General features: G+C 46.3%; 2 protein-coding genes across 2 annotated transcripts; both read left to right on the plus strand.

Annotated features, from left to right (window-relative positions):
* The first annotated feature begins 539 nt into the window (after positions 1–539).
* Positions 540–12,311, plus strand: LOC310748463 (C-type lectin BpLec-like). The gene is made up of 6 exons (XM_083584286.1): positions 540–601; positions 3,638–3,710; positions 5,248–5,339; positions 6,789–6,929; positions 7,837–7,951; positions 12,058–12,311. Exons 2-6 carry the CDS (start codon positions 3,650–3,652, stop codon positions 12,117–12,119), a joined length of 471 nt encoding a protein of 156 aa, XP_083440412.1. The 5' UTR covers positions 540–601; positions 3,638–3,649; the 3' UTR covers positions 12,120–12,311.
* Positions 12,312–18,382: 6,071 nt separating this feature from the next.
* Positions 18,383–24,713, plus strand: LOC310748461 (C-type lectin-like). The gene is made up of 6 exons (XM_083584284.1): positions 18,383–18,471; positions 19,423–19,495; positions 19,961–20,052; positions 22,076–22,216; positions 22,586–22,700; positions 24,449–24,713. Exons 2-6 carry the CDS (start codon positions 19,435–19,437, stop codon positions 24,514–24,516), a joined length of 477 nt encoding a protein of 158 aa, XP_083440410.1. The 5' UTR covers positions 18,383–18,471; positions 19,423–19,434; the 3' UTR covers positions 24,517–24,713.
* Positions 24,714–26,113: the final 1,400 nt, after the last annotated feature.

Raw genomic sequence — 26,113 nt, forward strand, 5'->3', positions numbered from 1 at the left:
CTTGGCATTAGGATAAACATATTAGCAATCAGACGTGCTAAGTTGGACCAAATATTGGGGGTGTGTGCGTGTGCACATGAGATCCCTCCCCCCATCGGACCACACCTGCTGTGGGCACCTGCCAGGATGCTCTGGTGATCATGGCAGGGGGCACACAGAGGGCAAAAATTGCCCTCCAAGCCTCCTGCCCGGCGCTCTGGCGATCATGGTGGGGGGCTCCTAGAGGGGAAATTGCTTTCCAAGCCAAATGCCCCTGCCTGGCATGGGAGCACTCACCTGGGGGCAGTGGGGGATGGCAGCCACCTCAATATTGGGGGGGGGTCCTCAAAATATCAAGGGGGCTGAAGCTCCTTGCATCCCCTATACCCGGTGCTCCTGTTAGCAATTACTCTGAATATCCATCCAATCAATTTGTCTGTGGCTTTCGGTGCCTTTTCTCTCTTAATCTGTAGTCCATATATGGGTAAGTGGTTCCTCTTTCTTCCTGCCTTTCCATGCCCTGCCCTAGCCAAGTTCTATATAAGAATGAGCCCAGCAGCCTGAGACACAGACCTGCCACTGTAGGAAGCAGCATCCATATCCTCAACAGGACGGAGCTTGGGTAAGTTGCAGGTCGGGATGAGCGAATCTGACAATTTTGGTCTCTTCCAGTCTTTCACATCAACTGGAGATTTTCTATTTTAAAAACCAGGACATCAGTGAACTTCTTCCAATGTACACATTTCTGGAATCATTTCTCCTTTCTGTAATGCACTTCTAATGCTATTTTCATGTATATAGGCATTTTTACACATGCTGTATTCTAGTACAGTGGAACCTCAGAAGCCGAAAGCCTTTGAACTCGAACTTTTAGGCTCCTGAATGATCGAAAAACGGAAGTGATTGTTCTGGTTTTCGAATGATTTTCGGAAGCCAAATGTCTGGCGCGGCTTCAGTGGTTTCCGATTGGCTGGAGCATGCTCCTGCAGCCAATTGGAAGCTGTGCCTTGGTTTTCGAACTGTTCCGGGAGTCGAATGGACTCCCAGAATGGATTGGATTTGGAAACCAAGGTAGGACTGTATTGTATCGTTCTACACATTCCGTGGCTGTTGAATGGCACTGCCCACCACGTCTGTTCTGACAATGTGGCTGCTGGTTCACACTTTGAGGAACTGAAACCAGATTTTAAGGAAGCACAACCTTTGAAGAAATGGGATACTACCCGCCTTCCTTAGATGCTAAAACTGATGGTGATTTGTCCCATGAAAATTTCCTCAAATTCATGCAGGAGCCCAGTCAGCTGTAGTCAGTCCTTTTGTGCGGCGAGATTCCTAAGGAAACGCTGCAGGGGAAGGGAATCGGTGGGATAAGCAAAGGGGCAGGAAAATTCACTGTGCTTGATGCAACAAGGGCAAAGCTCCTGTGGATTTCCTTCAAGAAGATTTCCTTACAAGACAGCTGCTGATTTGCACTTTATTTGGGGGCTGCCATCTGTACTGCACTCTACACTTAATGAACTACCTGTATTCTTATGCCAGCAGAGCTCGACTGATTTCTCTCAACTGCTTTCCAGCACTGTCTTAAGTGTGTTTGTGAGGTGGGACATGGCAGGTGACCTGCCACCATGAATCCTGGCACTGCCCAGGGCATAAGGTTTTGTGGGAGTTTTCTTTGTTGCCCTTCATTGGCTCCAATGGAGGGGGAGAATTAGTTACACTATTTCCAGGCAGGTGCTGATGGTGTTCCACTCCTGGGGCCTCTTGCATGAATCAATAAGATTGGATCAATTAGATCCAAAGCAATCTCTGTCCTTCCTTTGCCTGTTTCTGGGGCTACCAGCAGGGAATTACCTTTTGCTCCCTGAGCTCCCTGTTCCCTTCTGCCAACAAAGATCTTCTCTTCCAGAATAGAGTGTCAGGGACTGGGCAAAGGAGGAGGAGGGGTGGAGACCACCTTCCCTTCCCATCCTGTCCCTTCCAGGGAGGAGGAGGAGGAGGAGGGAGACAATATAGATTTCCAATAGTGGTTTGTGGGAGGTTAGAGCTCCGAGCCAGAGGGGAAAAGTTGGGAAATAATGGGAGAAGAGGAGCAGGCAGAGCCAGAGCAGAAGCTGGCTGACACGTTGTCATTAGACAGCAGTCCAGATCCACCATCTCCCAGAACCAGGCAGGCTTTAAAAGTGGGAGAACAAAGAGCCCGAAGGACAGAGGACACTTAGTGGCACCTGTAGAGAAGAAGAAGATGATGATGAATGAGGAAGTGGGAGAGAAGGAGGTGGAGATTCATTCAGGACAACGCCATTACCAAGAGGCAACTAGCTGGGAGCCACTGACAGCAGCCTGACATAGAGGCACCTCCACTCCTTCTTAACTTTCTTAAGGCAGCCCACCAACCTGAGTGTTATTACAGTGGTACCTCAGATTACATACGCTTCAGGTTACAGACTCTGCTAACCCAGAAATCGTGCTTCAGGTTAAGAACTTTGCTTCAGGATGAGAACAGAAATCGTGCTCTGGCGGTGCAGCGGCAGTAGGAGGCCCCATTAGCTAAAGTGGTGCTTCAGGTTAAGAACGGTTTCAGGTTAAGAACAGACCTCCGGAACAAATTAAGTACTTAACCCAAGGTACCACTGTATTGTTCTTCCCATAAAACAAAAGAAGGACAAGAGCAACAGATTAACAACTAAAAGGCTTTCGATAAATGTTAATACTGCTTTAGTCTAGAACATCGGAGCCAACTGCTAGGAGCTGAGGCCCCTTCACTCCCCATAAAATATTTGAAGGGGCCAGCCCTCCCCCAGTTGATGGGCACTGCCATTCAAATGGTGTCTGTGTGCTGCATCTTGTGATCAATTATGGGAGCGGGGCTTACCTGCCTCAATATTTTATTCAAGTTAGCATCCCTGGTCTAGAAACAGTGGAGGCTGGTATGTTAGGAGGAATGGGGCACAGCCCCACAAAGCTCTACCTGACCTCAGAAAGTCCCAGTGTTGTGTGTTCTTTCTTACATCTGGGTGGCACAGGCTGTCCCTTCCTTCTACCTGTTGTCCCTGGAGGGGAAAGAGAACAAAACTAGAATTGCTTGGCTCTGCCTGTCATTGACTCTGCCGCCACTTACCATTGGTTTTACTGCCTTCTGCCCTACAAATCCTACCAGTCCCAATGGACACCAGCCTCCACTGGTCCAGAATCCAGGATCTGTGATTCCTCAACAATGGCAAACTCTTTAGGTTCTCCCTTCTTTCCCTAACCTTCTCGTTTTTCTCCATTCTTTTCCTTCTCTTCTCATTTTTTAGAAATTCACATGAAGGAGAATTGTGATGCTAAGAGTATAAAATACTATTTTATTTCTTCCTGCCATCACCACATGGACGAAATGGCAATCAGTGGGGATAGGTTTTGACCTTCCATAAAAGGTCAACCAGAAGATGGAACATGGTCAGCACTAGGTGCATCTGCACACTAAGCTGATTTGACTCCATGATACTTCAACAATCGCCAACTTTAAGTTTTGGGTTCTCTCTTCTTTCTCTAATCTTCCCATTTATCATTTTAAGAACAGAAAATACTGATTTACTTCTTCCTGCTATCACCACATTGACAATGCCAATAAGTAAGGATAAGTTTTTAATTTGCTGCACATTTCCTTCCACTGAAGGTCAACCAGAAGATGGGGGTTGTCACCTACCTTTGCCTTCTTGGGTTCCTGGTCTCCTATTCTTTCCCAGCAGGTGAGTGCTTTAACAATTATCTGGGAATTCCCCAGAAATTTTAATTGGGGTTAAGCTCACGAGAAGAGAAGACTCCCTGGAAAAGACCCTGATGTTGGGAAAGATTGAGGGCACAAGGAGAAGGGGACGACAGAGGACGAGATGGTTGGACAGTGTTCTAGAAGCTACTAACATGAGTTTGACCAAACTGTGGGAGGCAGTGGAAGACAGGAGTGCCTGGTGTGCTCTGGTCCATGGGGTCACGAAGAGTCGGACATGACTAAATGACTGAACAACAAATATTTATAAAAACAAAACTACTTGTCAGATTTCCAGGTGATGGTAATCCACCCAAGGCTGTTGGAATAAATAACCAGGCAATGGAAGCAGGCCCATTAGGGTGAATAGGGAACTGTGATAGGAATTTTATGGTTTTAGATATATGGCAACGTTCATAACCACACATACATAGATCAGCACAGGAAAGCCAACCTGGAACCATTTTGATTCCTAAACTGAGCAAATGTTTCTCTGCATGGTCAAAATGGAAAAGCCTCCCCATTGTCTCTTCCTTCACAAATCCTGTCTTAATCTGTGTTTGAATAAGGGTGTGAGCCTTATCATTACAAAAGACTGCCCAGGCTCCCCAAGAAATCCAGTCAAGTAACCTGCCAGACAGGCAGTGGCGTAGCGTGGGGGGTGCAGGGGGGGCCGGCCGCACCGGGCGCAACGTCTAGGGGTTAGGGTTAGGGGGTGCAAATCCACGGGTTAGGGGGCGCAAATCCACGGGTTAGGGGGTGCAAATTACTTGCCTTGCCCCAGGTGCTGACAACCCACGCTACGCCACTGCAGACAGGAAATAAACAAAGCGACAGGAGAAAACAACATGCAAATGTTCTGTTTTAGACCGCCTTATCTGAGGGGTGGTCTTAGGTTACACCCCTTCTGTGATGAATGCATAATGTTTCTGGGGGTGGTCTTGATCTAGAGGATGGGAATTTCAAAAGTCTTTATAAGCCCTTGCATAGCATTTTTGGGGGTCCTCCTCCTCTCCTGCGTGTGAGGGGAGTACCCTGTTGCAACAGATCAATAAAGATCAAGCTTACTAGCTGCTTTGCTTCTCAATATTCTCTGGTTGGCCTCTGTTATTTTCTCCTACCAATAGGGAACCTATGTAAGGACTCTATATGGGCTCTTGGATACCCCATAAGGGAAAAGGGCAATTTTTTATTTACAACAGAACTGCCCTACCAACCTCAGTCTGCCCTGAACCACTCCTCAGATTCATATTGACAACCAGTCAGGGAGTGGCGCTGCCTGTCCCTGACTCTGGATCCACCTACTGTTTGCCTCCCTGCTTTCTGTCCCAATTTCCTATCGGTGCCATGGGGTACCAGTCACCAGTGGAAGCAGGAATGTTTAAATTAGGTGTGCATTCATTAATCTTAAAATCATCTGTGCAAATTTGTAGGTGAAGTAGGATTCCACATTGAAAATTGCATTCTAACAGCTTTTGCCCTCCCCATCTTTTTCTTCCTTTGCTCCTCTCTCCATACAGCAAAGGCCAGATCCTGTCCCAGGAATTGGCTGAAATCCCAGGGCAGCTGCTATGCATATTTTGACTCTAAGAAAACTTGGGCTGAAGCTGAGGTAAGAAGCTGTTTCTCACCAACCAAGCTGTAACATCAGGTGCTGTCATGGGTTTCAGATGACATTTTTGTGAGGAGGGCTATCAGTGTGAGCTGTTGGGAGACAATACCTGGCTAGCATCTTGGTATAATCAAAAGAGAGTTGCTCACCCATTGTGTTCAAGTAACCTGTTTCCACAGGAGCCAAGAAAGCTTAATTAACAGTCAGGAGAGATGGCCTGGCAAGAAGGTACCATTTCACAAGTGAAAAGATACAAGATATCTCTGCCCCTTTGTCCTTCCAGCTTGCATGTGAGCAGGAGAGATCTCAGGGCTCACTCAGCTGGGGGGCGGAGTGGAGCCTTCCCACCCCCAAGCCAAGAACTGCAAACAAGCTGTGTCATCCTCAGCTCTGCAGGGTGTTGGGATGAAAGTGCCTCATCTCTTGGAATGAGAGGTGTGGCCGTTTCACCCCATGCCTTGAGGGCTGGGGCCAATACAGATTGTTGTTTCAACATCATGGTGTATCGCCAGATTGTGATGTTTGGATGGTGATACATCATGGTGTTGAAAACCTGACATCACCCAGCTATATACAGTTAAGAACAACTATTTCAAACATTAAGATAATAGTTAAATTCAAGGATAAGCTACAAAACCAGATTAAAACACAGGTCAACAGTCCACATGCCTGCATAAAGGTAAAGGGACCCCTGACCATTAGGTCCAGTCGTGACCGACTCTGGGGTTGCGCGCTCATCTCGCTCTATAGGCCGAGGGAGCCGGCTTTTGTCTGCAGACAGCCTCCGGGTCATGTGGCCAGCATGACTAAGCGCTTCTGGAGCCGTTTACCTTCCCGCCGGAGTGGTCCCTATTTATCTACTTGCACTTTGACGGGCTTTCGAACTGCTAGGTTGGCAGGAGCAGGGACCAAGCAACGGGAGCTCACCCCGTTGCGGGGATTCGAACCGCCAACCTTCTGATCGGCAAATCCTAGGCTCTGTGGTTTAACCCACAGCGCAACACGCTTCTGAAAAGAGTGCAGCCAAATCATGACTATGAACATTCTTCCTGCATTCATCCTAGTTTTTGTGTGTGAGCTTCAAGGTGGTTTTCTTGCACCAAGATTGAGTGCTTTAATTGCAGTCGTGTGCAGCAGGTCCAGCAGGTTTCTTTAGTTTCCCAGCAGGTCCAGAGGATGGAGAAAGGGGCCTGGCTTCACTCACAGCATTTTCTTCACCCCTTTTTCTCTCTTCCTTCCTCAGCTGCTTTAGTTCCCATTTGAAAAACTTCCAACTCTCTACCACTGGTGTTTTATGATTTTTAATAATTGTTATTACTTATTTGACAAGTTGTGAACCCCTCTGGGAAAGCTTTGTGGGAAAGAGAGTCTTTGTGTGTGTGTGTGTGTGTGTGTGTGTGTGTGTTAGTAATAGTGGTGGAGCTTATTTACTTGCTTGGCTATTCTCAGAATGAGTGCCTGAGCTATGGCTGTGGGACCCATCTTGCCTCCATCCTCAATGAGAAAGAGTCAGATGCGGTGGCCAATTACATCTCTGCAAACCAGAAAAACGCAAGCCAGGTCTGGATTGGGCTGCATGATCCCACTGAGGTGAGTTGCCTTTACTTTCTCAATTTCAGGCCATTGTCACTGAGTAACGGCTTCTTAGCATCACCATTCCATCCTTACCCGAATCGTCTCCCCAGATTACTCCAATATGTGACTTTCCCACAATTTTCTAATAGAATCCTCCTCTAATATTGTTGTGGAAGTGGGGAGATGATTAACACATTCAATTCTCCTGGCAAACTGGGAATAATATCCCCCTCACTCACCCACGTTTAGGATATTCCGCCATTCTCCAGCAGAGTTTCTTGTTCTTTGAGGAAAATAAGTGGCTCACATAAATGTAAACTAAGCTTTGAATAATAAAGAAAACTGTAACAAAATAAGAGAAACTAAATACAACAACATGAGGCTAGTCTGAGGCAAGAAGCGAGAAGAGGCAGTTGGTCCCTCTTAACTGATATTCTTAACGGAACACAGACACTGAAGGGAGGGGCTCCGGACTTGTCTCCGGAGCAAAACACACAAGCCCCGCCCACCAGATACCAAGCACTCTACTATTCAAATTAGGTCCCAGTGTTTTTCCTACAAATACAATCGTACCTTGGTTCTCGAACACCTTGTGACTCAAACGTTTTGGCTTCTAAACACCGTAAACCCGAAAGTGAGTTTTCCAGTTTGTAAACATTCTTTGAAACGTCTGATGTGACTTCCGTAGCTTCTGATTGAGTGCAGGAAGCTCCTGCAGCCTGTTGGAAGCCACACTTTGGTTTTTGAACATTTTCGGAAGCCGAACGGGCTTCTGGAAAGGATTCCATTAGAGAACCAAGGTACAACTGTATCTCCATCATAACTGGCAATAGCTTCATAACTGGTCAACTCTCCACGTGATCTTTGCATTGGCCTCCTTGTTTCAAATGAATGTATGATCTGTTCTATCACATTGCTGCAGAAAGGACATTGGAGGTGGTTGGATGACGAGATCTACAATTACAGACGCTGGGATTCTCATCGCCCAGACAACTACAACAATGAAGAATATTGTGTGCATCTGCTAAAGGACACAGGTAAGCAAGCAATTTGTAGGGGCTGATCAAAAAAGGTTTCATGCCTATCACTCCATCAGTTTCAAGTATTTCAAAGGGTAGTATCTGACTTTAAAAATCAAAATGATCAAACTCAATATATTTTGGATAGTCATTGCTATTGATGGTCCATTCATTTGAAAGGTTTACTCTGGGTATTAGTTGAGTGAATACAGTGGCAGAGCTTCATGCTCTGGCACCGGGGGGGGGGGCGGAGAGCAGGTGGGGGAGGGGCTGGTGCACATCCTGGGGGCAGGGGGCGCCGCTTGCGGGGCTGGGGCCCCCAGCACTGGTGGGGGGAAGCCACGATGGCACCCTGCCCGGATCGCCCTGCCAGGGGCAGGGCACTCCCCTCTCACTCCTCTTCCTCTGCCAGTTAGTGGATACACTCTCAGCCTGGTGCTCCTCTTACTAAGGTTCACAAGTCAATATCTCTGGAGATCTGACCAGAAGTGGTCCAACTTATTGATCCTTTAGGGACACTTCCAATCATACCATGAAGCAGAATCTTTTTCTGCAGTCAACCTTCATTCTTCGGTTGCTTGTGATCACATATTTTGTTCAGAAAACAGTGATTGCCAAATTAAGGTCTGGGTTATGCCATTTTATATTCTATCATGTTTCTTAACAAAATGATTAGGCTCAAACAGCATTATTATTATTATTATTATTATTATTATTATTATTATTATTAATACCCCACTCATCTGACTGGGTTTCCTCAGCAACTCTGGGTGGCTCCCAACAGAATATTAAAAGCACAATATAACATATAAGACTTTGAAGCCAGGTGATCAGTGAGTGACCTTCATATGTTTTGTTAGTTCTGGGTCACAGCCCTGCTGTGAGTCCTGAAAAGTCCAGACTCACTGGAACAAACTCTGGGGTTGGGGCAAATGTTGAAAATGCTTTTAAATGCTTTTAAATTTTTAATTTTTAATCTGTGGTGTTTAAAATTTGGGGTTTTTGTTTTGTTTTTGCTCTGTCGGGGGGGGGGAATAAATGTTTAGTTGGGCCTGGGGATTAGTTTAACTTTAGTATAATTATAAATTGTTTGTTGTTGTTGTTGCTTTCTACTGCTTTATTGGTTCATTGTATAGTTTGTATTCTGTTCTGAAGGGGAGAGGGTCAGGGCTGTCTGGGAGTGGGCCCCAGTCAACAGAATGGCTGGGGTGCACTTGGACACCTGATCTCAGTGATCATGGGTAGGAGGAGGAGTTACGCTAAGACCGGACCATGTCATTAACGAGGAGGCAGGTTTAGTTGTTGTTTGAAGACTATCCCTGCCTCTGGGTCTGGTCTTCACCACAAGGATACTGGAATCAACAAGGGAGACCCACATTACCTGAAGGTGCTGCTGTGCAGTGCCAGGTCAATGATTCACAAGACCACTGAGATCCACGACAGGATGGAGGACTTGACCTGGCATGTGTAACAGAGACTTGGCTGGATGAAGAAGATGGGCCTGTCCTTGCCACTGCTTGTCTACCAGGTTTCTCTTACACACAGCAACCCAGCTCATATGGGCGGGGAGGCGAGGTTGCAGTGAGTTTTAGGAAGTCAATAGCTTGCACCAGGCGTCCTATTGGGAAGACCCAGTTTTCTGAGCATGTGTTCTGGAAGTTGGACAACAGGGGCAGTACAGGATTCCTTTTGGTGTACTGACCTCCCCGCTGTACCAAGGATTCCCTGCCTGAGCTGCTTCAGGTCGTGGCGGATGTTCTCCTGGAGACACCTAGTTTGGTTGTCCTAGGGGATTTAACATCCATGCTGACACGACCTTACAAGGCGCTGCTTGGGACTTTGTGGGAAAGCATGACCTCCATGGGGATGTCCCTGAATGAATTTCGCCCAACTCATTGTTGCGGGCATGCCTTAGACCTGGAGTTCACCTCTATGGATGTGGGTGATCTGACACTAAGTAAAAGCGAAACAAAAGAAGTGCCATGGTCAGATCACTTCCTAGTGCCGCAACCCTTTCCCTCTGCAGGGAGGTGGGACTGATTTGGACCCCCCCTTAATGGATTCAAATGGTTTCCAGAGTGTAGTAGGGGATGTTTTATCTCATGTTGATGGACTTTCAGCTGATTCCCCGGTGGCCCGCTGGAATGCGGAGTTAATCAGAGCTATCGACTGTCTGGCTCCAAAGCGCTCTCTCCAACTGCATGGAGCCTGGCAGCCTCATGGTTTTCCCCAGAGCTGAGGGTGATGAAACAATCACTGAGGTGGCAATAGCGCCAGTGGTGGAAATTGGACCAGAAACGGGTTAGAGCTCAACGTCGAGCCTACCAAGTGGCAATAGCGATGGTGAAGAGGTCCTTCTTCACTGCCTCTATTGCATCTGCAGAAAACAGCAGCAGGAGACTCTTTCAGGTGGTTCACAATCTTAACAGAACCACCTTCACCATTGGGGCCTGGTAAGGACCCCAAGATCTCCTGCAATGATTTTGCAACTTTTTTGCAGGCAAAGCCGCTCAGATTTGGAAAGAGGTAGACGCCATCATGGGAGCACGGCTGGGGCAGGAGAGTGCTAGAGTCCTGTCTATTCCAGTTGCAAGGGATCAGTTAAAATCTGTTACCTCCGAGGATGTGGACAGGCTGCTTGCATGAGTGAAATTGACCACCTGTCTCCTCGATCCTTGCCCATACTGGCTCATAAAAGTGAGCCGGGAAGGGCAGGGTGATGGGCTCCGGGGGAAAGTGAATGCTTCCCTCTGTGAGCAAGCTTTCCCGGAACCGCTGAAAGAGGCAGTTATTAAACTGCGTCTTTAAAAAACATCTTTGGACATGGCCAATATGGACAACTATCACCCAGTCTCAAATCTTTCATTCTTGGGCAAACCAAGAATGGGCAAACTGAGCAGGTGGTTGCTGAACAACTCCAAGCATGCCTGGAGGATGCAGACCACTTGGATCCAAATTCAGGCCTCATCATGGGACTGAAACTGCCTTGGTCACGCTGGTCAATGATCTCTGGTGGACTAGGGACAAAGGTGAAAGCTGTTTCCTAGTTCTGCTGGATCTCTCAGTGGCCTTTGATACCATCAACCATGACATCCTTCTGGACTGTCTAGAGGCGCTAGGAGCTGGGGGCACTGTTATATAGTGGTTCTGCTCCTTCCTCCTGGGCCATGTTCAGAAAGTGGTGGGGGGGATGAGTGTTCAGACCCCTGGGCTCTCACTTGTTGGGTGCCTCAGGGTTCTGTCCTCTCCCCCATGCTTTTCAACATCTACATGCAGCCGCTGGGAGAGATCATCAGCGGGTTTGGGCTGGGTGTTCATCAGTATGCGGATGATACCCAGCTCTACCTCTCTTTCAAATCAGAACCAGTGAAGGCAGTGAAGGTCCTTTTTGAGTGTCTGGAGGCAGTTGGAGGATGGATGGCAGCTAACAGATTGAGGCTGAATCCTGACAAGACAGAAGTACTGTTTTGGGGGGACAGGGGGATGGCAGGTGTGGAGGACTCTCTGGTTCTGAATGGGGTAACTGTGCACCTGAAGGACCAGTTGTGCAGCCTGGGACTCATTGTAGACTCACAGCTGTCCGTGGAGGCACAGGCCAATTCTGTGTTCAGGGCAGCTGCCTACCAGCTCCATCTGGTATGCAGGCTGAGACCCTACCTGCCTGCAGACTGTCTCGCCAGAGTGGTGCATGCTCTAGTTATCTCCTGCTTGGACTACTGCAATGCGCTCTGTGTGGGGCTTCCTTTGAAGGTGAGCCAGAAACTACAACTAATCCAGAATGCGGCAGCTAGACTGGTGACTGGGAGTGGCTGCAGAGATCATATAACACTGGTCCTGAAAGACCTACATTGGCTCCCACTACGTTTCTGAGCACAATTCAAAGTGTTGGTGCTGATCTTGAAAGCCCTCAATGGACTCAGCCCAGTATACCTGAAGGAGTGTCTCCACCCCCATCATTCAACCTGGGCACAGAGGTCCAGCTCTGAGGGCCTTCTGGTGGTTCCCTCACTATTATTAAAGTCTGAATCCATTTTATTCCCCCTACACATTGGGGAAAGGAATAATAGGCGATAAGAAGTAACTTTCCTTATTTCTTGAATTATAATTTTTGTTTTGAATTTCAGGTTTTAAGAAGTGGAATGATGAAAAATGCAACAACAAGTACGCCTTCATCTGCAAGCAATAACTCTAAAGGAGACTTCCCTTCTCCACTGTGTTGGCTGGGAAGCTGCCTTGACGTTATATGTATTTCTGCTCTCTCTCATCACTTTCAAAATAGCCATTGCTATAGAGATGCCTCTTCATTTTCCCCCTTCCCTTTGAAATTTTCTTGGACCTGCAGCAGAGCATCATCTTAATAAATTCTCTTCCATGCATATTTTCCTTATTGCATTGTTGTTCTGCTTTGTCCATCCATACTTACAAGCACGGCCACCCCACCCATGAGGCAAGGTGAAGTTCTTGCCTCAGACGGCAAGCTGGGATGGGTAGCAGATTGGCCTCCTGCTCTTGCTGACTGTCTCCTCCGTCTCCACCAGCCTGCCCTGCTTGCATCCACATTCCTTCCTATAATGCAAGGACATCATAGATGATAGGAGAGATCTGCCCCTGTTACACGGGTGCATTATGTATGTGCCCTGAGGGAATGGCGAAGAGAATGATGATGAGGGCATTGGCACTGGAAGGCCTTTTCTGGGTGAGTGCCAGCTGCCCACAAGTGGGGACCAGGGGGGTGAGTGACAGGGGTGTCATGTGAGCTGGAATCGCATGGGGTGGCAGGAGCTGAAGTCACAGGAGGAGAGAAGGTTATCCTGGCTCTGCCTTTACCTCTTCCACAAACCCAAGTGCTCAATCCCTTCCTGAAGCCATTTACTAGGTACTGGAGTCAGGAACATTGGCATGTTGCTGTTAGTTAGGATAAGCCTGACTTTCAGCATAGCTGACAAGAAAGGCTGTAGAGGATTGGTTCCTCCTTTGCAAGGGCAGGCAGGTGAAGCAGGAAAGAACAGCATCCCCTACCATGTAAAGGAGCCCCATTGTCTGGTGAGAGCCAGTGTGGTGTAGTGGTTAAGAGCGGTAGTCTCGTAATCTGGGGAACCGGGTTCACATCTCCACTCCTCCACATGCAGCTACTGGGTGACTTTGGGCTAGTCACACTTCTTTGAAGTCTCTCAGCCTCACTCATTTGTTGTGGGGGAGGAAGGGAAAGGAGAATGTTAGCCGCTTTGAGACTCCTTCTGGTGGTGATAAAGTGGGATATCAAATCCAAACTCCACTTCTCTTCTTCTTCTTCTTTTAGACTTCTTAACTATGATTCTTGGGGGTGCAATTTTGTCATTTGTTTCAGTTGCCAGAATGCCTTAGGGACACTTCTTCTACCATCACTGCTGCTCACAACACACAGAGCATTCAAACCTCAAAGTAGTTACAAATCCCATCCTAAAGCACACTCCTTTTCTCAGAGCTCCTCAGCACTGTTGATACTATAACCAGAATTGTGGAAGCCATAAAGTGAGGATAGGGAAAATTACAAGAGGACCCCACAGCATGTGACTGTTGGAATACATCCAGGGAGACGGGGGCAATTGGCAGGCCCCCAGCTGGCTCTAGCCCACTGGCCAGCAGCTGGGCGAACTCTGGTTCTTGGAACAGCATCAAAACTGTGACTCAAGCCTCAGAGACCTTTAGAGACTGAGCACGCAAGCTAGCAGAGATAAGAACTATTTGCAGCAGAAGTAGAGGACAGAGGCATATGTAAGCACATTTACAAGCATTTATTCAGCATCAGGACAAAGGAAAAAACATGTCTGCTTCCCTTTGTGTCCAAGCAAATGGCATAGGCAAAAGCTATATACAACGGAAGTTCCCAGCAGACTGTGCTGGAAGTAAACAGACATGTGACATACAACAACTCTACATGCCTGTTCTAAAGGTGGAACAGAACTATATCCTGACAGTGACCTCTGACAAGGCCTGGGATGCTGCATTGTTCATTCCACCAGCCCCAGCAAAAGATGCCTAGATCTTCCAGTGCAGCCTGGATAGAAGGAGAAATACTCTTAAGCATTCACAGTTACACACAAAACATTTTGCCAATCACGATAAACAGAAAATTACAACACATGTGTTTACGTAAGAATTTTAACTTGGTGCACCTGTGAGATGTTTGATGGCTTTATGGTGGTATTTCTGATTCATTTTATATTTTTTGTTTTGTGCAATGGCTACGGTATATCAATAAGCAACGGCCCCGTGGTGACAAGCAGACATGGCAAATGGGTTGGGGCATAGGCGTTTCACAAATGTTTTCTCAGTAGGAAGAAAGCCTCGATCTTTCAAGCAAGGTAATTCTGAGTAGCCACCCAATTGCCTTTTATACTGTAAAGGCAGTACTGTATACTGTACTTGGGGAGTGATTGAAATAATGTTGAAGCAGAGGAAAGTGCTTTAACAAACATATCTCAGTACTGAAACAGACTTTTGTCATTTGCCTGATGTCAGGGCTAGCAGCATATATCACCAGCTTCCCCTGTTCCTTTTCTGCTGCTCTGGGAGGCTCATCTCCAGAGTCCCAGGTTCCTTCCTCTGATTGCTTAGCAGCAGCAATTATGTGATTAAGGATCCTTAGCAATGATGCTGCCTGTCAAAGGCTGAGTGGTTGCCTCTATGTTCCTTTTATCCCCTCCCGCCTGGTGACCCTGTTTGTACTATTTAATTGCCTTTAAATGTATTAAGAGCTGTAACTCAACCAGAATGGTACGGATTGCTGTCTTATAGTGGTGACGTTGTACCAGGACTCATGCCTGCAAGCATTCCAGATTCTGAGCTTTTCTCTCCCCCCCCCCTTAAAGTAAATCTCTACCTGCCTAGAAGGAAATCTAGCAGTTTATCAGACAGACAACTAGCATGCCAGCAATTTGTAACTATTTTTAGGTTTGACTGCAGTGAGCAGCACTGCTGGGGGCAGAGTCCCTTAGGTGCTGTTCTCCTCATTCCCTATGACCACCACCTAAACTTGAGTTGGTGCTCTTGGACCTTGAGTTGCAAAGATGGATGACTGAGAAGGTCATAGTCACAGGTTGCCGCAAATGGCTGCAGAGAGCGAGCCTTGAAGGCTCAATTGTTGAGAGGGGCTAGGGCGAAACACAAGGGTGCTGTGCACCCCTAAAGAAAGCTCAAAAGGGAGTTTTGGGTGCAGGGCTTTGGCAGCGCCGAATTGCGAGCTCCCCTGATAACCCCACCACTCTGAAAGGGGAGGTGGGGGGAAAGACAGGGTTAAGCCAAAGGGCAATAATCCATTGCTAACCCCTCCCCCCAACGAGAAGCCTCAGGCTCCGGCTGTAAAGTGGTAACGTCTGTTGAGGGAGGGGGCCCAACCCATTTGCCGTCTTGCCCTGAGCCCCCTAGTCCCACTTCACCTCACCAGGAAGCGAGCTTTGCTTGATTATATTTCAACACTTGCTGGGTCCAGGCATTAGAGGGGTCTGGCACCCCGCTCCCAACTCATAACATTACTATGTCAAATTGACCTTTGCACCAACTATTTCTTAACAACTATTTCTTAACAAATGCAACTATTTCTTAACAAGGGTGACTTGGCTATAGGGGTGGAATAGGCATTAGAAACCACGCTTTGGGTTTGCACAACTTGCACAAAGAGCTACAGTTGGTCAAGTTCCTTCTTTTGCAGAACAGTTACATTTGCAGGATCCCTTTCACCTTTTGCACCAGGTCATACTTATTATCTACTTGCAAATTTCTTCCACCTCTTTCCTTCTGATTTTATGTGCCTCTCTGCCAGGGGTGCCAGCTTGGGGGTGGGGCTGAGCTCTTTGGGCGCCCCAAATGATTTTTTTGGCTGGGGCGGAGCTCCCATAATATTCAGGGGACAGAGGAGGCTGGGCACCAAGCCGCAGTTCCCATGGCTGGTTTCTCCTCCTCCCCCCCCCCCAGATGTTCCTCTTTTCTGTGTGTATTATTTTTATTAATTTTTTCTATTTTACAATTTAGTATATTCATTTAAACAACCTTTCCTAGTTTCCTAGTTTCCTAGTTCTGCTGGATCTCTCAGCAGCCTTTGACACCATCGACCATAACATCCTTCTGGACCGTCTAGAGGCGCTGGGAGCTGGGGGCACTGTTATACAGTGGTTCTGCTCCTTTCTCCTGGGCCGTGTCCAGAAAGTGGTGTTGGGGGATGAGTGTTCAGACCCCTGGGCTCTCACTTGTGGGGTGCCTCAGAGTTCCGTCCTCTCCCCCATGCTTTTTAATATCTATATGAAGCCACTGGGAGAGATCATCAGGGGGTTTGGGCTGGGTGTTCATCAGTATGCAGAATACACCCAGCTCTACCTCTCCTTTAAATCAGAACCAGTGAAGGCGGTGAAGGTCCTGTGTGAGTGCCTGGAGGCGGTTGGAGGATGGATGGCCGCTAACAGATTGAGGTTGAATCCTGACAAGACTGAAGTACTGCTTTTGGGGGACAGGGGGCGGGCGGGTGTGGGGGACTCCCTGGTCCTGAATGGGGTAACTGTGCCCCTGAAGGACCAGGTGCACAGCCTGGGAGTCCTTTTGGACTTACAGCTGTCCATGGAGGCGCAGGTTAATTCTGTGTCCAGAGCAGCTGTCTACCAGCTCCATCTGGTACGCAGTCTGAGACCCTACCTGCTTGCGGACAGTCTTGCCAGAGTAGTGCATGCTCCAGTTATCTCCCGCTTGGACTACTGCAATGCACTCTACGTGGGGCTACTTTTGAAGGTGACCCGGAAATTGCAATTAATCCAGAATGCGGCAGCTAAACTGGTGACCTGGAGTGGCCGCTGGGACCACATAACACTGGTCCTGAGAGATATGCATTGGCTCCCAGTACGTTTCTGAGCACAATTCAAAGTGTTGGTGCTGACCTTTAAAGCCCTACTCGGCCTTGGTCCTGTATACCTGAAGGAGTGTCTCCACCCCCATCATTCACCCCGGACACTGAGATCCAGCACTGAGGGCCTTCTGGCGGTTCCCTCATTGCGAGAAGTGAGGTTATAGGCAACCAGACAGAGGGCCTTCTCAGTAGTGGTGCCCGCCCTGTGGAATGTCCTCCCTTCACCTGTGAAGGAAATAAGCAGCTATCTTCTTTTTAAAAGACATCTGAAGGCAGCCCTGTTTAGGGAAGTTTTTAATATTTAATGCTGTATTGTTTTTAACACTTGATTGGAAGCAGCCCAGAGTGGCTGGGGAAACTCAGGCAGATGGGCGGGGTATAAATAATAAATTACTATTATTATTATTATTATTAACCTGAAAATGACTTCCCTTCTCTTTCCATGGTTCATTTTGCATATTACAAATCCCTGCATATTTTATATAAACTAAACCATTCAGTATTCCATTATGACATCCATCAAAACTTGTTTACACTGTTGAATTTATCTGAATGCTGCCAACGCTTTCAAGTGCACAGAATTCTCCACCATACATTCAAGAAACATTTACCAATCTTCTTGTTCTCTTATTTGATAGGTTAGGTCTGCAAGCTGCACATATTCCATCAGTTTAAGTCACCATCCTTCTTTAGTTGGGACCTCGCTTGTTTTCCAGCCCCTGGCTCCTCCTCTTGGCACAATGCCAAGCATCATGCAGCATGTGGGACACTCAAGACATGATGCCCGTGATATCACTTGTATGGTGTCAGGGGCAGTTGGGACCTCTTTCCCCGACAGCCACAGGAAGAGGAGGAGAGGAAGCCAGGGTTCAGGACACTTGGCCAAGTGATGTCACAAATACACACACACCAACTATTGCATGCGTGATGTCACACATGCACACAACCCCCCCCCCCAATTCTGCTTCGTAAGTTCTGCCCTTGAGAGATGCCTTCTGAGGGGGGTGAACTAGATGTCACATTAAACATGGTCCAGACGATTAATATAGTAGCAGGCATAGAGGGTCCCAATTTTCCTCTGGACTTCAGTGCATGCAGAGAGAAGAGAGACACCTTCCCTTGTCCACTTCAGTCTCAACAGAAGTTGTTCTGCCAGAGCTGCTGTGACTCCTAGAATGGTAGCCAATGAGAGTGGGGAGCAATGATAGATTTCCCTCTGGGGTAATAGTTGTTTGGTGGGGTGATGTGGGGCAGGGGGAGCAGAGCTTAATCAGGGCTAGACCAAGGGACAAAACTTTGGTTCCAGTTACTACAGGGGCCTGCCATGCTGGTGTTGTACAACACAGCTAATGTGGGTGGGTCAGGGTCATGGCAAGTTTGTGGCTATCTGAATGCAGCAGCAGAGGGGACTTGGCATTAGGACAAGAATATTAGCAATTGCTCTGAATATTCACGCAATCAAAATGTCTGTGGTTTTCAGTGGAATTTGAAACCGGCCTTTTCTCTCTTGATCTGTACTCCATATATGGAAAAGTGGTTCATTTTCTTCCCTCTTTTCCATGCCCTTCCCTGGCCAAGTTCTATATAAGAATGGGCACCACAGCCCGAGAAACCAACTTGCCACGGCAGAAAGCAGCATCCATCACCTCAACGGGACGGAGCTTGGGTAAGTTGGAGGTCGGGATGGGTGAATCTGACAGCTTAGGTCTCTTGCAGTCTTCCACATCAGTTGGCATTTTTAAAATTAAAAAAAAATCAACATTTTAGAAAATCTCTACTAATTGACACATTTCTGCGAACATTTCTCCTTTCTATAATGCATTTTACATGCTATTTTCATATACATATGCATTTCTACACACTGTATCCTAGTCCTTGCATTTCCCTTCACATTACTTGGCTGTTGAACTGCACTGCCAATCTGGAGAAATACATGCAAATCAGGTGGATTTCCCTTTGTACGCAAAGTGGAACGTATTTTCCCCACATTCCTAGTTGAAGGTGGCCACCAACTCTGTTCTGGCATCGTGGCTGCTGTTTCACACTTAGAGTAATGGAAATCAGATTTTTCACATATAAGGAAGCTCAGCCTTTGAGTCTAGTGGCACTCCTTAGATGCTAGAAGTCACGGCGATTTGTTCCATGAATATTTCCTCAAAATCATGCAGCAGTTGTCTTCATAGAGATGACTCAGCCAGCCGTAGTCCATCATTTTGTCACTAGAGTGTCCTAAGGAAACACTACAGAGGAAGAGAACTCCGCAGGTAAGAGGATGGGAACAAAACTAGCATTGGTTGGCTCTTCCTGTCATTGACTCTGGCTCCACCTATCATTGGTCTTCCTGCCTTCTGCCCTACCAGCCCCAATGGACAGCAGTCTCCACTGGTCCAGAAGAGTCAGTGGTCAGCACTAGGTGCATCTGCACACTAACCTTACTTGACTCCATGATACTTCAACAATCGCCAACTTTTAAGTTTTGGGTTCTCTCTTCTTTCTCTAATCTTCCCATTTATGATTTTAAGAACAGAAAATGCTGGTTTACTTCTTCCTGCTATCACCACATTCGCAATAAGTAAGGATAGGTTTTTAATTTGTTGCACGTTTCCTTCCACAAAAGGTCACCCAGAAAATGGGGGTTGTCACCCACCTTTGCCTTCTTGGTCTCCTGGTCTCCTATTCTTTCCCCGGAGGTGAGTGTTTTAACAATTATCTGGGAATTTCCCAGAAATCTTAATAGGGGCTAAGCATTTATGAAAACAAAAGTACTTGTTAGATTTCCAAGTGATGGTGACCCAGCTAAGGCTGTTGGAATAAATAATCAGGCAATTGAAGCTGGTTCATTAGAGTGAATAGGGAATTGCCCTACCAACCTCTGTCTGCCCTGAACCACTCCTCATATTCATATTGACAATCAGTCAGGGAGTGGCACTGCCTGTCATTGCCTCTGGATCCACCTTCTGTTGGTCTCCCTGCCTTCTGTCTCACCAATTCAACTGGACACTAACCACCTCTGACAGCACAAAGGTTTAAATTACCTGTGCTTCCTCACTGGAATAAGCAAAAGTACAGGTAAAGTGAGATTTCACATTAAAAACAGTCTTCTTACAACTTTTGTCCCACCCTCTTTTTCTTCCTTTACTCTTCTTTCCATACAGCAAGGGCCAGATTCTGTCCCAGGGGTTGGCTGAAAGCGCTGGGCAACTGCTATGCATATTTTGATAGTCCAAAGTCATGGTCTGCAGCTGAGGTAAGAAGTTGGTTCTCACCAACCAAGCTGTATCATAAGATATTGTTGTGGGTTGCACATGAGATCTTTTTGAGGAGGGCTATGTATGTGAGTTGTCCTGAGACAATACCTGGCCAACATTTCAAATTGAGTTGCTCACCCAACATGTTCAAGGGATGTGTTTCCATGGGAGCCATGAAGGCTTAATTAACAGTCAAGACTCCTCAAGGGTGGCAACTTAAATAAAATAAGGGGCGTGGAAGTGGCTGGTAAGCCCTGCAATGGCACACCCCCCCCATTGGAATGGCAATGCCCATCACCTTTGGGAACCCGCCCCCTCAAATATTTTATTGGGGGGCTAAAGGGACCTTGGCCCAAAAGAGTTGGATCCTGTGGTCAGGAGGAATGTATTCACTCACCATTAGGAAGAGGCAAGTCATCTCTCTTACTGAAAAGAATACAATGGTACCTCGGGTTAAGTACTTAATTCATTCCGGAGGTCCGTTCTTAACCTGAAACTGTTCTTAACCTGAAGCACCACTTTAGCTAATGGGGCCTCCTGCTGCTGCCGTGCCACCGGAGCACAATTTCTGTTCTCATCCTGAAGCAAAGTTCTTAACCTGAGGTACTATTTCTGGGTTAGAGGAGTCTGTAACCTGAAGCGTATGTAACCTGAAGTGTATGTAACCCGAGGTACCACTGTAATGGTCTGCAGTGCCAAAATGGAATGTGGTAGGTTAGTTTGTTTGGTGATTATCTGTGTTGCAGCAGAGGTCAAGCTAATATGAATTCAACATTCCAAAGCAAATCCCTTCAGCTCAAAACTCCTTGCATACTTTTAAATGCCTATTTTCCTTTTCTGAAACAATCTCAACATTCTGTATGCAAAGGCTTCTGAATTTGGAGTTGTGAGAAAACCAACTTTGGTCTCCTCCAGAGGACTTATTTCGTGAACCCTGATCCTGATTTGTTTGCACAAAGCTTACACAGAAGTTATGTGATAGCCATTCTTCACTGAACACTCAGTCTGATTTGCCTGAGGAGAGATTAGTATTCTTTCTTTCTTTTATTAAAACCCAAAGTGATTTACAAAAAATAACAATACAATAGCACTGTCAGTAACAAACAGTTAAAAACAAGTATTTGAAACATTCAGGGGAAAATAGAATCAATGAGAAGTCTAAAAACCAGTTTAAAACATACACCAACATTCTACATGTCTTGATAGGGTTGTCTGAAGAAAATGTTTTTAGAAGGTGTCGAAAAGAGTACAGGGAAGTCACGGCAACAAGCATTCATCCTAATTTTCTTTTGGGGTTTTTAGAAGTGGGCTTTTCTTTTAAAAAGTAGGTTTCTTGGGCCACAGATTGGTCAAAGATAGACAGATGGACAAACAGACGGACCACATTCCAAAAGATAGAATAGATTAAGAACTTAGACATTACACATTGTTATTCACAGTTGGATAACTCCAACTGGGTGGGATATTACTTTTGAATTCTTACCTTAGTATGTTTCCGAGCACAATTCAAAGTGTTGGAGTTTACCTTTAAAGCCCTAAATGGCCTTGGCCTAGTATACCTGAAGGAGCATCTCCTCCCCCATTGTTTAGCCCAGACACTGAGGTCCAGCTCCAAGGGCCTTCTGGCAGTTCCCTCACTGCAAGAAGTGAGGTTACAGGGAACCAGGCAGAGGGCCTTCTTGGTAGTGGTGCCTGTCCTGTGGAATGCCCTCCCATCAGATGTCAAGGAAATAAACAACTACCTGACATTTAGAAGACATCTGAAGGCAGCCCTGTTTAGGGAAGTTTTTAATGTCTGATGTTTTATCATGTTCTTAATATTTTGTTGGCTTGGGAGGTCCGGTCAGATGGGTGGGATATAAGTAATAAGTTGTTGTTGTTGTTGTTGTTGTTGTTGTTGTCTTGTTGTCTTTTTGATACATTGTGAACCACTTTGGGCACCATTATGTGGGAAAGTGACCTACAGTTAAGCGGATGATGATAGTGGTGGCAGAAATACTTTAGTGCCTTCTCTATTCTCAGATTGCATGCCAAAGCCATGGCCGTGGGACCCATCTGGCTTCTATACTCACAGAGCAAGAGTCAGCCTTGGTGGCCAAGTACATCTACTCAAAGCAGAAGAAAAAATATAATGTCTGGATTGGTCTCTATGATCCCCATGAGGTGAGTTCCCTTCAATTACTCTATTCCAGGTCATCATCACAACACAGTGGCTCCTTAGCAATGCCATCCTATCATCTCCCAGGCTGCATCCCAAAATTATTTCTCCAGTATTTTACATAGGGGCCAGGCATGCTGGGTTCCACCCCATTAGGGGTGCCCACATATGCAACACGTTGCTGCTCCCTGCCAACCCCCCACAGTGAACATTTTGTGGGTGCCTGCATAGATGGTGCTTATAGTAGGGGCTTCTTCTCTAACGTCTCCATCATAGCTTGCAAGAGCTTCCTGCTGAGCAACCTCCTCTGAAGATCCTTGCACTGAGCTACAAACCTCCTTGGTCAAATGAGCTGTTCCTTCTCTTTCCTGCAGAACCAAGATTGGAAGTGGCTTGATGATTCAATCTTTAATTACAGCAACTGGAACGGATGGGAGCCAAACAACTCTGGCGGCAAGGAGTATTGTGTGGAGCTGAAACGTAGGACAGGTAGGGAAACTATTAGCATGCCTGAGAAAAAAGGCGTTTTCACCTTGAATGCTACATTACCCTCCAATTCCCTATAAATTCCCAACCTTTCTCAGGGTTGCATCTGACTAAATTGCACTGAAAATACCTCTGTCAATAGACCCAAATTAACCATCACTAATTAAAGTCTATTGATTAGAAGGGATCCAATTATGAGTCAGATTTAACCCTCAACCAGCTGTTTGATTGTAGAAATGTTTACAAATCAATTACTCTGTAGAGCTGGCTAGCAGTGGTCCATTCATTCAGCATTTAGCGTCACTGCCCAACACACCAGGAGGCTTCAGCTGTAGCTCATCTGCATAGTTTAGTTGCATGTGTTTTATTTGCATGCATACTCATTTACATATTATATTCTGGAAACAGTGGTTTTTCAAGTGGGCCATGTCATATTATTTTCTACAGAATTTCTCTAAGAAGTGGTTAAAGTCAGATAAAGAAACAAAAGAAGGCGCCACATTAAAAAAGACCCGATTTCAGCTGCAAATTTTGAATCAGGAGCACACTTATGAGGCTGAAGTCAGGCAACTGTTGGATGGGCAACCCACATGGGGTCGGTCAGTTCTGGACGAGTCCATCCTGCACAATGTAGGGTTGCCATACGTCTGGATTTTTCCGGACATGCTTGGGAATCAGGGCCTGAAAATGGCGTCTGGGCAGCAAAGCAGCAAAAAGTCTGGGGAAACCTGGACATATGGCAACCAGGACTATTTTCAAAGGAAAATGCTTCAAACATGCTTTAAAAGCTGAAAATTTGGGGTGGGGTGGTGGAAGGGAGATGTTCACACAAAAAAAAACCCTCAAAAAGAGAAAAAAGCTCAGACGGGTCCTCACTTGTTCCTGGTGCACCTTGCAATGTGTGCGCGTTTGCCCAGATGGATGGCATGTGCGCAGAGCGGTGGCGGCTGCCGAAAGGAGCCGAGCATCCCAGACTCAGTGCAAGTCAGGAGGAAGCCCAGTTGGTGAGTGTCCCAAAGCCGCTTACCTTGAATAGGGTCCTGAACAGGGTTCAGGGAGGGAGGCGGTGCAAGGCCCAAGCAAAACGAAAAGAAAAGAGCTCAACAAGGAAATGGGATAAAGAGAAAGGACTGTAAATTTTTTCAATATGCAGTGACAGCTGCAAGAGTATTACTGGCTCAGAAATGGAAACAACAGGAAATACCAACGATGGAAGAATGGAGAATGAAGCTGTTAGACTATGCTGAGTTGGATAAATTGACTGGGAAGATTAGATATTTAAGAGACCAAAAGTTCATCGAGGACTGGGGAAAATTTGTGGAATATCTGGAAAGTATAAGTGAGAGACAGATAACGCTAGAGGGATTTAAAGAAGCACTGTGAAATGTGAGAAGTATTGTTAAAAGGGAATAGAAAAAGAAAGGCTTGAATAATGACAATACAAACCTAAGAAATGCGTAAATTAAATAATGACTACAAATGATTTACGGAAAAGCTGAAGGAAGTCCAGAAAAGAAATACTTTGTGAAAAATTGGATGTGAAATTATTGTGTGTTTTTGTTTTTGTTGTAAATTAATAAAAATTATTTATAAAAAAGAAAAGAAAAGAGCTCAACAAGTTTGTCCGGATTTTTAGTATCTGAAATATACCCAAGTCAAATCCAAATCCTAACCCGTACTCCAAACCACATCCATTTGGTTATGTAATAATGGGCAAGAAATAGTAACTTTTGTCATGTCTTGAATTTTAGGTTTTCGAAAGTGGAATGATGAACCTTGTCACCATTTGAATACCTTTATCTGCAAACAAGAGATTTAAAGGAGACTGGAGTTCCCAACTCTGCCTGCTTAGTGGATCTCTGAATTCATTCCTTCCTCTCCCATCCCTCAAAAACAGCTCTTCTTCATTTTCAAAATAACCTCCTCTATAGAGCTACCTCTTTGGTCTTCCCATTCACTTCGAAGTTTCCTTGTTACTTCTGCAAAATATAATCCTAATAAACTCGCTTATGTGTATTCTCTTTTCACTGAATCCATCCTTATTGCTCCAGTTCCAATAAAATATATCTGAAGACTGGGGAAGGAGCAATTCTTGCACTGGAGTTCCCGGAGAAAAGAAGCACATTGTACCTCTGGGGCTCCAGTCCAGCAGTGTCGCCGATACCTGACAAGGCACTCAGGGCAACACGTAGGTGAAACTTTTTATCCCAAACCTAAATTCTTTTCTCAGAGGTGCTCAGCAGAGCTGATACTAAAGCTGGGATTTTGAGAGCTGGGGACAGGGGAACATGTAAGGGGATCCCAGACTACCTGACCAGTGCCAAATCCTGGGATGCTAAACCAGACACCCCTGCCCCAATTGCTCACCTGTAGGCCCTTCTCTGTGCCAGACATGAGTGATTTTGTCTGGCTGGAATGTGAACTTGAGCACTGACCTTGATTGTCTGGATGGTGGATAGAGAGATAGGGGTAAAGCAGCCTCTGACCTTTGCCTGGCTTGAAGGCAGTCTACTGTGCAAAGGCAAGAGTCCCCATCATCAACATCATCATCAATTATTATTTAAACCCCGCCCATCTGACTGGGTTTCTCCAGCCACTCTGGGAGGCTCCCAACAGTATATTAAAAACACGAGAGAACATCAAACATTAAAAACTTCCCTAAACTGGGCTGCCTTCAGGTGTCTTCTAAAACTCAGAGAGTTGTTTATTTTCTTGACATCTGATGGGAGGGCGTTCCACAGAGAAGGCCCTCTGCCTGGTTCCCTGAAGCTTTGCTTCTCACAGTGAGGGAACCACCAGAAGGCCCTCAGTGCTGGACCTCAATGTCCGGGTTGGACGATGGGGGTGGAGACGCTTCTTCAGGTATACTAGGCCGAGGCTGTTTGGGCTTTAAAGGTCAGCACCAACACTTTGAATTGTGCTCGGAAATGCACTGGAAGCCAATGTAGGTCTTTCAGGACTGGTGTTATATAGTCTCGGCAGCCACTCCCAGTCACTAGTCTAGCTGCCACTTTCTGGATTAGTTGTAGTTTCCAGGTCACCTTCAAAGGCCCATGTAGCCCCATGTAGACTGCACTGCAGTGGAACTATTCCATCCTCTTTCCCTTCTGGCCCGAGCAACCAATGGCATGTTCTACCCAGGAGGTCATGTTCAGGACAATTGGTTAATGGTACATTGCAGTGGGCAGTGCTTTTTTCCTTAAAAATGTTTAGGAGTACTCTCATTTCCCTACTCATATTGAAATACTGCCCCTCAATGAGGCCAAACTTAGATTTACAAATGTTTAGGGGCATGCGTACCCCCAGGAAAAAGCACTGGCAACAGGAGATATATAACATTCTTTGTATTGTATACTGTGAAGCATGGTTGGAAATTTTCATGAGGTTAGAGAAAAACCTACCTGGTTAATCATTAA

The sequence above is a fragment of the Podarcis filfolensis genome (genome assembly GCF_964270895.1).
Source record: "Podarcis filfolensis genome assembly, chromosome: 13".
NCBI lineage: Eukaryota > Metazoa > Chordata > Lepidosauria > Squamata > Lacertidae > Podarcis > Podarcis filfolensis.

What these genes read in the sequence shown, in the direction of transcription:
- LOC310748461 (XM_083584284.1), top strand. Translation starts at nt 19,435, where the DNA reads ATGGGGGTTGTCACCCACCTTTGCCTTCTTGGTCTCCTGGTCTCCTAT. An exon ending in CTCCTATTCTTTCCCCGGAG is followed by an intron (nt 19,496 to 19,960) that starts GTGAGTGTTTTA and finishes CTTTCCATACAG; the next exon opens with CAAGGGCCAGATTCTGTCCC. An exon ending in GTCTCTATGATCCCCATGAG is followed by an intron (nt 22,217 to 22,585) that starts GTGAGTTCCCTT and finishes TCTTTCCTGCAG; the next exon opens with AACCAAGATTGGAAGTGGCT.
- LOC310748463 (XM_083584286.1), top strand. Translation starts at nt 3,650, where the DNA reads ATGGGGGTTGTCACCTACCTTTGCCTTCTTGGGTTCCTGGTCTCCTAT. An exon ending in CTCCTATTCTTTCCCAGCAG is followed by an intron (nt 3,711 to 5,247) that starts GTGAGTGCTTTA and finishes CTCTCCATACAG; the next exon opens with CAAAGGCCAGATCCTGTCCC. An exon ending in GGCTGCATGATCCCACTGAG is followed by an intron (nt 6,930 to 7,836) that starts GTGAGTTGCCTT and finishes ACATTGCTGCAG; the next exon opens with AAAGGACATTGGAGGTGGTT.